Source organism: Chlamydomonas reinhardtii, chromosome 5 (genome assembly GCF_000002595.2).
Source record: "Chlamydomonas reinhardtii strain CC-503 cw92 mt+ chromosome 5, whole genome shotgun sequence".
NCBI lineage: Eukaryota > Viridiplantae > Chlorophyta > Chlorophyceae > Chlamydomonadales > Chlamydomonadaceae > Chlamydomonas > Chlamydomonas reinhardtii.
Window position 1 is genome coordinate 1,451,340 of NC_057008.1, and position 13,632 is coordinate 1,464,971.

Below are 13,632 nucleotides of genomic sequence, written 5' to 3' on the forward strand. Positions count from 1 at the left end.
GGTTTTAAGGTGACCACATATCCGCCTGTAACAATATCATTACCAGGTCGGGACAAAACCGTGGGCGACATTCACATGCACGGCTGCACGCCATATACATGCAGGCCACCCCGAGACCACCACTGCCACTGTATGTGATGCCTCGCCTCGCGTCAAAAGAAAGGAGCCCAGTAAGGGAGGTGGTTGTGTCCCTCGTCTCCCGGATTCCCTCAGGCGGCTCAGACAATCGGCCCAGCCCAAAACCACGTGCGTAGCCACCGCCAATCCAGGCACAGCTGTGCGTGGCGTGTGCAAGTGTGTCCATGCAAGCGTGTCACGGTACATCAGACGCGCGGACCAATAGGGAGCCAAACCAGGGGAGAAGCCAAACCTGATCTGCTCCAACACTTGCTCAAACCCTCGGCGGTCAGAAGGCACGGTCGGAATGCCACAATCGGTAATCAGATGACAGGACATTGGCCTGCGGTGACATTGAATACGGTACGGTACTTGCTGTAAACTCTTCTAGTGGCCCGTCATGAGTCCGTAACTGCGCGTGGTGCACACCTACCGTATATATGTTAAACCCGCCCGGGAAAAACTTGACCACTCCACGCAACAACCAACCACATCCGGGAAAAGCCATTATTGCCTATGCAGGCCATGTTGACACGCCTGTTATTATCTGCTGTGCATTGTCCCCCGCATGGCTCCAGAGCAGACCAGAACCAGACGGGCCCGCGTCCCCCCAACCGTGCGACCATGCATGCATGACGCTAAGCTGTGGCAGCGCAGTGTACGGCACGCCCCCTCCATCACGCACTCCATGCCGCAGCAAAGCTGAAAACCGGCGGCCACAACAACCAAGGGCATCGCTCCGCAAGCAGATCTGCTCTTATGTGGATGCGCATTTAGCATGCATTTCCGGGCATGGGCTTATGTGCGGTATGTACGTACCGGCGCGCCATGCTCGGTACCTGTTCAATACAGTCCAAAGTCGCATTAATTCGAACAACCATTCAATATCTAATCAGCAGCCGGCGGACACGCACGCCAACATGGTAGGAGGTAGGCACTAGTTGGTGCAGATTAATACTAACTAATGATGTGCGTAGGTAGCATGAACAGTGCCGTTCCTCGGGGTCTTCCCGCCGTATGCCGCCTCCCAAGCAGTCAAGTTCATCATCCGCATCCCTTGCAACACTACACCACACATGATAGCGCAAAAGCGCTTGACAGTTGCGGATGGTATCCGTTGCTTAAAGACATGTCCTAACAGCATTGGCTCTGGCTCAAAAACCCGTACTCTACGCGCAGCGCCTGCATGTGCCACCGCGCCCACGCATGACAACGGGAAATGGCATGCGAGGTTCCACTGCCCACCAGATTAAAGCAGTGTCGGTGAATAATCATCAACATGGTGCACACACAGAAGACCGTCCAATGTCGCAACAGCCAAACACACCAAACCCACACAGGGCGGGCTTCACGCACGCGCTTTCTGCCTGCAGATTCGTCTCCGGTGTCAAGCGCTCACGTCATGTCAAGCGCTCACCCACGTTCCCTATGTACAGCCCACACGCAAGTTTTGCTCCTCTCTTGCGGTCATGCCCTTTCATTCCAATTGCGTATCGTATGCTCGAAGGTCCTGCAGTCCGCCTGCCAGCACCACACCACATGTATACCACACCCACATTACCGCACACGTGCACCACATCACATCACACCCCACCACAACCCACCACACCACACCACACCACACCACACCACATCACAACACACCACATCACAGGCCGGAGCTGTACGCCGCAAAGTCACGTCGCAGCGCCGCCAGGGCGTGGTCCGCCTCCTTCACGCCGCCCGCGCGCTTCATCACCTCGCGCATATACGCGTCCGCCGGCGCCGCGGCCACAGCCCCACCGTGCCGTCCGCGGCCGCGGGCCCGCCGGCCGTCAGTGGCGCCCGTGTAGTTCTGCGCCGCCGCCAGCCGCCGCTGCGCCGCCGCCAGGTCGCTGCCGGCGTCGTCCTCGCTGGCGGCGGCGCCGCCGTCACCTGTGCCGCCGGCATACGTGGCGGCGCGGCGGCGCAGGTAGTCAAAGAAGGTGACGGCGCGGTTGGCGTACATGGGCCTCCGCATGAGGGCCCACAGCGGAGCCGGCTGGGTGCGGGCGGCGGCGGCGGCCGCGCGCACGCCCTCCGCTACGGGACCGGCGGCGCCGCCGCCCTGACCTGCCCCGCCGCCGATGGCGCTGGGCCCCCACTCATCCGTCGCCGTGCCTGCGCCGCCGCCACTTGGCAGCGGCGCTGCGCGCCTGGACCGGCGGCCACTGCCGCCGCCGCCCGAGCCACCGCCGCGCCGGAGGCGTTGCAGCAGCTTGTGCCACACGCTGCCGCTGCCGCTGCCGCTGCCGCCACTGCTGAGGGTGCCGCTGGCGCCGGCGTCGGCGGCGCCTCCGCTGGCGGCCTCGCCCGCCGCCGGCGGCATGCGCTGCGGCGCCGCCGTGAGCTGGACGACGGCACTGATGCCTGCCATGATGCCGCGAGGGTCGTGTAGGAACGCTTCAGCCTCCAACAGACTGGGCGGCTGGCCGGTGAACATGGTGGAGGTGGGGTCGCCACCGCCAGCGTCCCCGTCAGCAGTAGTACTGCTGTGAGGCGCCGGGTGCTGGTTGGCGGGCGCAGTACTTGTACTGCTGGTGCTGGGCCCGGCGGCGGCGTCGGGATCATGGGAGGCGGTAGGGTAGGTGTAGGCGCCGGCGTCGGCGTCTGCCATCTGCGCCTGCGCCTGCGCCTGCGCCTGCGCCTGCGCCTGCGCCTGCGCCTGCGCCTGCGCCTGCGCCTGCGCCTGCGCCTGCGCCTGCGCCTGCGCCTGCGCCTGCGCCTGCGCCTGCGCCTGCGCCTGCGCCTGCGCCTGGAGCTGGCGCTGCATTACGCCGGCAGCTGCGTGGTCGGAAAATGTATGAGGGCTGTAATGCGAAGAAACTGAGTATAAGCAGGGGCGAAACCACATTTAGACCACTGCACAATATATACATGTAATGTCAGACAAGTTCACCTGTACACCCATCCCGAGCACGCACAGCCCCACATACCTGACACGCGGCGCGGGGTCCACATCCCGGCGCGCGGCGTGAAGGCCAGCAGGAAGGGGTGGGTGTGGTAGGCGGGCGTCTCGCGGAAATGCATCAGACCCGCCACAGCGCGAGTCATACGCCTGAGATGATTGCAAACCAGCCCCAATATGAGTAAACTCGTGGGCAGGCAAATGCATTTTGTTGCTGTTTGTGGATGCGTGCGGTAGCAGATTGTATGACCGCATGCCACCGACGCACTTACCGCCATGTGCCTCCCGCCGCCCCTCCCTGCACCTCCAGTCCCGGACCACCACCACGCTAATACTCACTCGATGGTGGACACTCGGATGCTCCACGACCCCGCCAGGCACATGCCCCTGCACGTCTCCCGGCTGAAGAACTCCTCGGCCCGGCTGGAGCCCAGCCACGCCACAAACAGCCCGTGCGCGCCCGCGCGCGGGCACTCGCCTCCGGCGGCGCCGCCACCCGCCGCGCCATCGCCGCACGCCGGCCCCACGCCGCCCAAGCCCCGCATGCCAAAGGCCACGGCTTCAGAGGGCAGCAGGCGCCGGTTGATGGGAGCGCTGCCGGCGCCCGCGTTCCCGACACCGAGGCCCGCTGCCTGCTGGCTTTGCTGCTGTTGCTGTGTGTCGTCGTGTGCGGCGGCGTCCAGCCCGGCTATGTCAGTGGAGCCGGTGGGGAAGATGGCGCGCGCGGCGGCGGGGCACACGCCTTCTGCGGCGCGGCGGGCGGCGGCCAGGGCGGCGCTTTGCGTCGCGGCGTCGGCGCAGGAGGGCGCGGGCGCGGGCAGTCGGTCCAGCGCACACAGGCCGAAGGCGAGCGGGGAGGTGGTGGGGTCGGCGAAGGGGTGCAGGGTGTTGAGGGGCAGCCAGGCGGTGTCGGGGTCGTCGTACGGCTCGCCTGTATGGGTACGGCACGGTACGACACGGCACGGCACGTGTGCGTTGTCCTTGCTTGGCCCGTGGATGGGTGGGTACAGGTCAGGAGTGCGCTGTGTCGAGGCCGTATGTGTGCCATGCGGGCTGTAGCAGCTATGGCAAGAGCATGCGCTCACTTGCCTTTATTAGTACGGTATAGCGTGACTGCACACGCAGGGGTTCAGCCACCATCTGACTCACCAAACATGGCCTCGTACAGCTCCGCGGTTTTGCCGTACGCCACCTCCAACTGCTCAACCGTCAGATCCAAGTAGTCGGGCCGCCACAACGGATCCAGGCCGTACGGCGCCAGGACGGGCCCGAAAAGCTCGCGGCAGGCGGCGGTGTACTGCCCGCTGAGCCCAAGGTGCGTGTGCCACATGAGGGCAATGTCGGCTGCGGGCACCAGCAGCGGCTGCTCGGGGTGGGCGGCGTGCAGGGCCAGGAAGCGAGCGTACCTGTGTTTGGGAGTGGTGGAGTGGGGGAGTGGAGGCATCGGTAGCTTACTCCAATCCCGAAGAACGGCGGGGGGGGCTTGTGTGGGCCGGTGTACCGTAGGGCTATGTATACGTGTGGGCGTGCGAAAGGTCGGGGAACGTGCAGAACACCATGGGGCTGTCATGCGCTTCCTCGTGCATGGGGGCAGGACTACATGAATAGCCGCTCGTACCTATCCACAAGCAGTCTCGCACACACGCACACGCACCTGCCTCCCGCCCTGGCCAGGAATGCGCAGTCCAGGTAGGCGGGCCGCAGCCACGAGCGCAGCTGCCAGGCCAGGCGGGGAAGCAGCGCGGCCTGCGGGGGCCAGCACAGAGAATTGGGACCGTGTGAAGAAAGAAGTGGACAAACGAGGTCTGGCGAGGTCAGACACGCAGTCAGCGTGTATACTACAAGCCCCCGCGCGCCCCGAGCCTCGGGGCCGCTCACCAGCTGCACCGCGAACATGTGCGCGTGCGAGTGGGTATGCGTGTGGGGTTGCCGGTGCTGGTGCTCCACCCCCAGCGCGATTGTGGGGTCGTGCGACGAGCTCGGCGCTGGCGGCGGCCACACCGGGGCCTCGGCGTCGCCTGCGGCCGACGCCCATGCGTTGCGGTCCTCCGGCCGTGTGGGACCGAATGCGAAGGCCTGAGCGAGCCAGGGAGAAACAATGGCGCGGCGGGGGCACCGGTTTAAGTCGCGCTGGATCCCTCGTCTGGCAGCTATTTTGGGAAGGAGGAATTACCGGTAGGAGCGGGCCGCCGGAGGAATGGGGACAGGCAGAGGCTCCGCGGGACAGGGCTCCGGCGCTCCGCAGAGGAGCGACGGTGCGGTACACTAGAAAACGTCCGCCGTACGGCTCGTGTATGACTCAGTTCAAGTCTTCGAACGGCCACAGCCCTTCAGGGCGCTTCCCGTTGCCTACCTGTGTCATGAGCGGGTGTGCCGCTGTGGCGTTACTGGCTCGGTCCATGGTTTCCTCGTACAGGCGCGGGTCTTGCCGGTGCACAAACCTGCGCGCGCGGACAGCGCCTGTGCCGGTCATAGCAGGCGGGAAAGCCTATCGAGCCGGTACTTCGGCCACGCGCGCCTTTTGTGTTACGCAATCAACCCATATTCGCCTGCTCGTAGCCACCTATTCCGTATGGAATGGCATCATTCATGCAAGCCAGGTCTATTATGCGCCTGCAGCGCAGCGCCACGTACCATGCCCATGCCACGTCCAGTGGCGGGGTGAAGGCTCCTCCTTCATCGCGAAGCAGAGGCAGCCAGATTCTCTCGTACCTCAGCGTGGCACATAGCGCATAGTAGCCATTGTACAGCCCGCCTGCAAGCGTGGCGTCGGGCGCGTTGAATTCGGTCTCGCTCGGCGCACGGCGTCGCTCGGATTTGCGTCACCTATATTACCCTGCACGCCCCACGCATTTCTACCTCGTGGAAAACAGTCAACGGCCGCGAGAAGTCGCAGGAGCTTGGGAGCGTGCTCCTCAGCAACTTTGCTGAGCTCGCGAACAGCGCAGACGCTTGGTGGCGCCATGTCATTGCTTATTGGGGTTATATCATTTAAGTATGTATGTATAGAGCGCCTTGCCGTGATTGAAAGGGCGTCGCGGGTTTTGGCAGCCCAAGCAGCGACAGTTGGCCGATGGCTCTACCTCTGGCCCAGTTTTGAAACGTGCAATTTTTTAGGACAGGCTCGTATAATAAATGTTGATATATATCGTGACTGGTAAGGGCGCTAGTCAACCGAGAGTCGAGCGAGAAGGCCTACCTGGGTCCACGCTGTCAGACCTTCGTAACGCTTGCTGTTGTTTAAAAACGTTGCTTTGGCAATTTCTGCAGCAGTTGTCGTCCGCCGACCAAGAAGCTGGCCGGTTACACACTAGGGTCGGCACAGCTTCCGCGCGTGCTGCTGGGCTGCACGCCGGCACGGGCGAGTGCTCGGGGCGAGTGGTGCTTGTTCGCATGCCGATGTCCAGTAGAGTTAGCAGTGGCACACCCGTGATTATGGTCATTGATCAATTAATGCGACCAACCCCCAGTTCCCCTTCCCACCCTCTCATCCGAGCAACTTGTGCATGTCAAGGCACGCGTCAAGGTCATTTCCCACTGTTTCGCTTCACGTCTTCGCTTTCCTCGCACTCCACTGATACCCCCCTGCCGCAATCTGGTGGCACACAAGCTTGCGCCAGTCGATGTACGGCAGGGCACATAACACCACATTCCGGCATTCGGGTTTCGCCACGCCGTCACCACCATGCTTCCTGCGCTCACGGCAATGGCACAGGAGCCCCCACAATCCGGAAGCACCAAAGCCAGCACCGCGACGCTGTCTAGCGTCGACGCCAGCTAGCATCACAAACGTCCTCGAGCACAGCAACCCGACAAGATGCCAAACCCTATGTGGAGACACAACACTACGTAACACGTTCTTATCTTGGCCGGGACACGGCCGCCTTGTTGCGACACCCTGCAACGCTGGCCCACATTCATCTGCGCTGCTTACGCCATGAAGAGATCGTGGGGGCCCGCTTTGGCAGGCTGCAACTGGCAAATACCCTCACTTTCTCAGTTGGCGTTCCGATCAAAGAATCAGGTCAACAACATTCCGAAACCCGACTAGATGCCTGTCTCTACATTCTGGCGCAAGGCTTGAGAGTGCGAACGACTCTGCAGCACATCCGGCATTAGTCTATTTGCTGAACCTAGCCTATTGGCTGGGTGATGCCCAGTAAATGGCCGGTCATGCAGCGGCATGACAACTTGGCGGCTTGAGTATCCAACTGCTGTGTTGTATGGTCTACAGCACCCAAATTCGTACTCCCAACGCCCCCGTGGCTTGCACCAGCAGTGCGCATCACCAGACACACCTGGTGCACAGGGCTGCTGCCCCAATGCCGGTGCCAACGACACCCCGGCGCCAGCCGGCTGCGGCAGAGCGCTAGTCAAAATTTAAAAGCTGACGCCGACGCCGCCGCTAGCTGCTTATGGCTTTAAGCCTCCTGCTCTCAACGCGTCCTTGTACTTGAGCCTGCACGTGCACGCAAGCGAGCACACGCAGCACGGGTTGGGCGCGCACACAGCGTTGTGCCGGTGCCACAGCCTTGCTTCGCTGCCCCACGCAGCCAACCACCTGCCTGTCGCGGATGACACCACACTACCGCAGCCCACCCGCAGGATTAGCAGTTCCCCACCCCACCCCATCCCGTGAGCAGCGGCTCCCCGCCCCACCCCATGCCGTGATCAGCGGCTCCCCATCCCACCCCATCCCGTGATCAGCGGCTCCCCACCCCACCCCATCCCGTGAGCAGCAACAACTCCACCAGGCAACGCCCCCGCCGTGCCCCGCCCCCACCGCACCTGTGCGCGTACGGGAAGCTGAACATGAGCAGCTGCTCCTGGCTCGCGAATATCTGCGCCACCATGCCCAGCACCGCCTGCTCGTTCCATCGGTACATGACGGACCCGCCGCTGGCGCGGCACAGCTGCACGAAGCGCTGCACCAGGCTGCTGAACCAGAAGTCCAGGCTGATCATGACGCAGTTGCCGTTCAGGATGGTGCGGTCCCAGCCGCCCGAGCGAGGGACGGCCTTGTTGGGGAACAGACTGCCCAGCACTCGCGCCTCCGGGTCTGCATCCAGCTGCGGGGGTTTATGTGCCCGGGCCCAATGGGGGTAAAGAAGAGGGTGGAGCGAGAGCAGCTGAGGCCCGAGAAAGAGAGAGGGGTAGGGTTGAGAGGTCCCGAGCATGCTCGGAAGATTGTTTATGGCGCCACCCTTCGCTGGCCCGCCCGCTGCTCGTTCCCTGGACTATGCGTCGATGCGGCGGGATGCGGTGACGTGATGTGCACATGGCGCACCCCTGCCATCGCCCCACCCGCACGGCCGCATCCCGGCAACCCCTGACCTCTAAGCCCTGGCCCACGAGCCCCACCCAGCACCCTCAGCACCCTCACTCCTCAGCGCCCTCAGCACCCGCCCCTGCCGCCCCCTCTCACTGACCGCCGGTCCAACGCCCCCCGCCCCCTCCCCCCACCGCACCACTGGACCCTTTGACCCGTTGACCTTCCCCGCCGCCCTCAGCACCCCCATTCCCCAGCACCCCCATTCCCCAGCACCGCCATTCCCCAGCACCCCCATTCCCCAGCACCCCCATTCCCCAGCACCCCCATTCCCCAGCACCCCTACTCCCCAGCACCCCTATTCCCCAGCACCCCTATTCCTCAGCACCCCCATTCCCCAGCACCCCTATTCCTCAGCGCCACCCCGTCTCACCGACTGTTGGTCCAGCGCCGAGTACAGTCCGTCCAGCCCGGGCGGCCGGCAGTGCTGGAACAGTGTGGTGGGCTGCAGCTGGTAGGCCAACAGGAAGTACTTGGCCAGCTCGGGCAGGCCCCTGCAGCGTGGCGTGGAGATGCGGTAGGTTGGGGAAGGGGGCTAGAGGTCAGCGGGGGAAGGAGTGGGGAGGAGGGCGGCAAGGCGCGGCGGGACGGGCGGGGAGCGGAGGCAGGGGTGTGGGGTTTTTAGGGGTTTAGGGTTTTGGTTTTAGGTGCGTTTAGTGGAGCGGGCGTGGAAAGGGAGCGCCACGAGCGCCGCAGCCTCTCATGCCTGACCCGAGGAGGAAAAAGAGCTGGTAGTGGTTGTTGGCTCCACGAAAGAAGCCCTGAGCACGAGCCTCAGCCAGCACGCAGCAAGCCACAGCCGACGCCCGCATTGCCTGCGCCTGCCGCCTCCCGACATTCAGGCCACCCACCCACGCCACCACCCACACATTTGCCCACGTCCCGCACACACGCCCGCACACACGCTGCACACACACCCACACACCCACACACGCACGCACCAGGTGACCAGCGGCCAGTCCTGCAGCACCTTCTGAGCCCCCAGACTGATGTTGCGCGAGTCAAACAGCTGCACCAGGTTCTGTTCCACCTATCGAGACGGAACCGTGGGGACCGCAATGCGGATGAGGGAGATGTCAGAAGTGGCCATGTAGAGTACGGCTGCTGCTGAGCTGCTTGTGCCCGAGTTTTAGAGTTGATTTCGGGCGGTGGCAGCGTGGGCGCGGTTACCCAACGCAGCACCTCAAGGTCACAGCCTGGCAAAGGCTGTCGCGGTCACAGGGTCTTGATCCTGAAGAAGGACATGCGTTTTCCCAAACCACAGGCTCACCTTGCCGATGATGTAGGAATCGTCATCCAGCTGCATCACATACCTGCCCGCAACGGGTTTGTCAACGCGATTTTGGTGTGACCAGCAAGGCTGCAAGGCGGCCGCGACCGTTGCACTTGGGCTGGGCAGCACTCAGCCAACAAGCCCGTTGCCTCGAGTGGCAGGGACGAGTGCCGTACTGTACGGTAAGCCGAAACCAACAATCATTGCGGCCGCGTGATGGGCCCCACACCTCTCACCCGCTCCCACCTCGTGCACACAGGCACATACGCATACACGCACACGTGCCTCCAGACCCCGCACCCCTCCCTCCCCCCCCTCACCGGTGGCCCATGTCCCTGGCGAATCGCGGCATGAAGCTCAGCCGCCAGTCGCCCATCAGGCGATAGTGCTTGCCCCAATGCCTGGGGGCAGCAAGCGGCCGCAAGCACACACGGCGTGTCATGAAACCCGCTAGGCCATTGCCCGTGTCTTTGCGGCAGGGCACAGCTCCCACCCAAACCCGCAAATGTTTATTCAGAGCAGCGTGGCAGAGTACACACTTGCACAGTTGTTGCCCCTTGGGTGTGTGGAAGGACTCCCTTGAACACCCCATGTGTAAAAACCCTTCACTGCGCTTCCAGTCGTCGTCAAGGCAGCCCTTCCCACCCGTGCCAGTAGGCTGTGTCGTTGCCCGCCTCCGGCAGCTGCCAGCTGTCGTCCGGAACCGGCAGCACCTGCATGTGGCCGCTGTCGGCAGACGCCTGTGCACGCACACGCAACGGCACAAGGGGAGGGGGAAGCGTATGCTCAGCACCTTGCACAGCAGTGTGCGGCGCGGCCATGTGGGGGCGCGGTGAGGCCATGCGGGGGTGAGGCCTGGTCGCCACTCGGGCACAGGCGCACAGTGCCTCAAGCCTTGCTACCGGTACTGCCGTTCTCTCGCCCGCCTGTGCCGCTTGCACCTGCGGCCCGCCAACTCACTATGCAAGGCGCCTCCCGTAACTACTCTAGTACTCTTTCCTTCGCTAGAGTTGCGACTGCCTGCATTTATCTGGCTATCGTATGTTGCGTCCCGAACCCGTGGCCCGTGCCCTGGCACCTACCCGCAGCAGGGGTCGAAGCGCCCTCCGCAGCTCCACCAGAGACCCGGGGGAGGTGAAGATGTAAAACATGGCGGGGGTGGTGGGCAGCACGTGCGCCTCCGCCAGCCGTAACGAGGCAGCGAGCATTGCAATGCGGTCGGTGGCTGAGGCGCAAAGAGACACGCAGGGCAAGCGACCATCAGGGGGTTTGGGTCGTGCTGGGTGGTGGGGTGCTGTGAAGGCGACAGTGGAGGTTGACGTGCTAGCCAAAATGCCCTGATGTGGCTGATACATACCCACTTACACTTAAAGTGTGTGTTGGTGACCAGGTAGACCACTGCGAGCTTGTCGCGGTTAGACATTTCTTGGACATGCCTTCGCACTGGTCCACCGCCCGCCTCCACCGGCAGCTCTCTGCCGCTCGCTACATGCTTTACGCACAGCAGCAGCACGCAAATGAGCAAACTGCCAGTTGCCCAGCTCGCGACGCCTTTTCTGGCAAGCGACCCGCCCCAAGCCGCTAGCATCCAGCCTAGTTCCTATCCTATCTCAGGAGTATCATAATGTAGAGATCAACATGATGGGCCCAGCCCGAAATAGTGACCACAAGTAAAGAGCCCGAGTGGCGGGCTACCCCATCATTTTAAGGCTTTGTTAAATTAACATCAAATCTATATCTAAACTATATATCTTGATCGATCTGAAAAACTACTTGCGCACCAGACGACAGAAATGACAATCGCTGCCAGCGGTTCTTCGTATCTGTTTGGCCATACATACTACTTATCAATCTTAGAATGACTTTTCGTGTTCCACCATGATGCCGTGCGCCTTGGGGACGCTGCAAAACACACGAGGATGGTTCCGGACATCCAGTGCCTCGCCGCAGGGTAACAGCTGTGGTGGCCTAGTCGGCAAGGCCACCCATCTTGAGCGCATCGGTGTGAGCGATTCTGCATTCGGGCGCAGCCAGCAAGTGATGTCAGGTTGAACCTCATAACGGCTGCTATGCCCGCAAACAGCACATCACGACACCACATTGGCGCACCTGTGCGCGTATGGGAAGGTGAACATGAGCAGCTGCTCCTGGCTCGCGAATATCTGCGCCACCATGCCCAGCACCGCCTGCTCGTTCCATCGGTACATGACGGACCCGCCGCTGGCGCGGCACAGCTGCACGAAGCGCTGCACCAGGCTGCTGAACCAGAAGTCCAGGCTGATCATGACGCAGTTGCCGTTCAGGATGGTGCGGTCCCAGCCGCCCGAGCGAGGGACATCCTCAAACATCTCCCCCAGGGCCAGGGCCTCGGGCGTAATGTCCAGCTGCGGGTGGGGGGGGGCACCGTAGCGACCCGAGAAAGCCGGAGTTGGGGTACAGTGACACGCGCAAACGCGTGTCATCCACAGCATGCTGCCCATGACCGACGCACACAGATGCGACGGTACGGCACGATACACACGCGGTGACGTAAGCAATGCCGCAGTAGATTTGGCACTGTGCCGCCCGCCATCAGCCCGCACGCACTTCCCATACGGCCACACACGCGCACACGTGGACGCACGCGCCACCGAGCTCGCACCACCCACACCCACCTTTTCGTCCAGTGCCGAGTACAGCCCCCGCAGACCGGGCGGGTCACAGTGCTGGAACAGGGTGGTTGGCCGGACCTGGGCGCAAGGCGTGGGGGTGGTAAGGCGTGGAATGGGTGTGGCAAGCTATGGGTGGGGGGTGGGGGGTTGCGGGGAGGCATTCAGTCAGGATTAGTAGAAGGGGCAATGTCAGGCGCCCCGCCCACCTGATGCGTGAGTATGAAGTACTTGGCCAGCTCGGGCAGGCCCCTGGCGCCAGCGGCAGCAATGAGGGAACAGCAGCAGTGAGGGAACAGCAGCAGTGAGGGAAGGGGAGCGTAAAGCGGTGTGGTGCAAGTCGATCACCTCCACCGACCCGCTTGCCAATCCACCCATGCCCATCCCCATCCACACCCCCGCGCACGCTGCATCCCGCCCACCCGCCCACGCACGCACCCACCCACCCACCCGCGCGCGCACCCACCAAGTGACTAGCGGCGGGTCCCGCACCAGCTTCTGTACCCCCAGCGCCAGCCGCCGCCGGTCGAACAGCTGGACCAGGTTGCGGTCCACCTGGGGGGCAGGCGGGGGTGAGCGGGGGGACAAAGGAGGCGGAAGGGGTGGAGACCAGCTTCCCAGCAAACCGTCCCGGGGGTGGAGACACCGGCCACACATGAGCTAGGGTGCCAGCACCGCTGGTACTTGTCTGAAATGTTGGGTGGCTTGCACGCGGCGCCCGCCACTCACCGGCCCCACAATGAATGAGTCATCGTCCATCTGCAGCACATACCTGCCCAGTGTGCCGTGCACATGCATTGGGTGTGTCAGAGAGCACAAGGGACAGAAGAAGCACACACAACCGTATACGTGCGCACATCCCACGTCTGCAAACCCTCTTGGTTCAGCTTGGTTTGGACTGGATACTATCGGAACCCCCCCTCTAAGTCCCAGGGTCTCCAAGCCCCCTCTCCCTCCCCCTCCCCCCTCACCGGTGGCCCATGTCCCTGGCGAATCGCGGCATGAAGCTCAGCCGCCAGTCGCCCATCAGGCGATAGTTCTGATTCCAGTGACTGCACAGTAAAAGCATGTGGTGGAAGGGGATTGTGTTGGCCAATGTGGGGTCGGAGAAGACGGCGGGCGCATGCACATGCACACGCATGCACGCCGTCCGCACAATGCCCCCACACTGCCCCTCCCCAGTCATCTAGGACCCAAGCAAGCCCCATGCAGACACTTCCGCTCATGCGCATCACCCCCCCACCCACGCACCCACCCACCCACGCACCCACCCACCCACCCACCCACCCACCCACCCACCCATCCACCCACCCACCCTCCCACCCACCCACCCACCCAC

General features: G+C 63.1%; 3 protein-coding genes across 3 annotated transcripts in view; all 3 read right to left on the reverse strand.

The window, feature by feature from the left end:
- Positions 1 to 24: 24 nt before the first annotated feature.
- CHLRE_05g244000v5 (uncharacterized protein) lies at positions 25 to 6,418 on the reverse strand. The gene is made up of 9 exons (XM_043062471.1): positions 5,903 to 6,418; positions 5,678 to 5,798; positions 5,397 to 5,484; positions 4,922 to 5,119; positions 4,698 to 4,789; positions 4,193 to 4,449; positions 3,383 to 3,974; positions 3,072 to 3,193; positions 25 to 2,919 (listed from the first exon to the last, which is right to left on the reverse strand). The coding sequence occupies exons 1-9, from the start codon at positions 6,006 to 6,008 to the stop codon at positions 1,766 to 1,768; spliced, it is 2,730 nt and encodes a 909-aa protein (XP_042924677.1). The 5' UTR covers positions 6,009 to 6,418; the 3' UTR covers positions 25 to 1,765.
- A 54-nt stretch (positions 6,419 to 6,472) lies between these two features.
- CHLRE_05g243950v5 (uncharacterized protein) lies at positions 6,473 to 11,378 on the reverse strand. Its single transcript, XM_043062470.1, has 9 exons — positions 11,011 to 11,378; positions 10,728 to 10,870; positions 10,291 to 10,385; positions 9,966 to 10,046; positions 9,643 to 9,685; positions 9,314 to 9,402; positions 8,746 to 8,866; positions 7,832 to 8,112; positions 6,473 to 7,502 (listed from the first exon to the last, which is right to left on the reverse strand). The coding sequence occupies exons 1-9, from the start codon at positions 11,066 to 11,068 to the stop codon at positions 7,457 to 7,459; spliced, it is 957 nt and encodes a 318-aa protein (XP_042924678.1). The 5' UTR covers positions 11,069 to 11,378; the 3' UTR covers positions 6,473 to 7,456.
- A 54-nt stretch (positions 11,379 to 11,432) lies between these two features.
- CHLRE_05g243900v5 (uncharacterized protein) overlaps positions 11,433 to 13,632 on the reverse strand; it is a 4,866-nt gene continuing 2,666 nt past the window's right edge. Inside the window, exons 5-11 of the mRNA XM_043062469.1 lie at positions 13,265 to 13,345; positions 13,023 to 13,065; positions 12,760 to 12,848; positions 12,503 to 12,545; positions 12,300 to 12,374; positions 11,755 to 12,029; positions 11,433 to 11,659 (exon numbers count right to left, since the gene is read on the reverse strand). Of these exons, the coding sequence (XP_042924679.1) occupies positions 11,614 to 11,659; positions 11,755 to 12,029; positions 12,300 to 12,374; positions 12,503 to 12,545; positions 12,760 to 12,848; positions 13,023 to 13,065; positions 13,265 to 13,345 (652 nt within the window). The 3' untranslated portion in view covers positions 11,433 to 11,613. The remainder of the gene's footprint in view (positions 11,660 to 11,754; positions 12,030 to 12,299; positions 12,375 to 12,502; positions 12,546 to 12,759; positions 12,849 to 13,022; positions 13,066 to 13,264; positions 13,346 to 13,632) is intronic.

Coding starts and splice junctions, on each gene's coding strand:
- CHLRE_05g243950v5 (XM_043062470.1), bottom strand. CDS start 11,068: ATGTCTAACCGCGACAAGCTCGCAGTGGTCTACCTGGTCACCAACACA. Junction 10,386..10,727: donor CGCTTCGACCCCTGCTGCGG/GTAGGTGCCAGG, acceptor GTGCGTGCACAG/GCGTCTGCCGACAGCGGCCA. Junction 8,113..8,745: donor CGGCGCTGGACCAACAGTCG/GTGAGACGGGGT, acceptor AAACCCCCGCAG/CTGGATGCAGACCCGGAGGC.
- CHLRE_05g244000v5 (XM_043062471.1), bottom strand. CDS start 6,008: ATGGCGCCACCAAGCGTCTGCGCTGTTCGCGAGCTCAGCAAAGTTGCT. Junction 5,485..5,677: donor CTGGACGTGGCATGGGCATG/GTACGTGGCGCT, acceptor CCGCGCGCGCAG/GTTTGTGCACCGGCAAGACC. Junction 2,920..3,071: donor GACCCCGCGCCGCGTGTCAG/GTATGTGGGGCT, acceptor CCGACCACGCAG/CTGCCGGCGTAATGCAGCGC.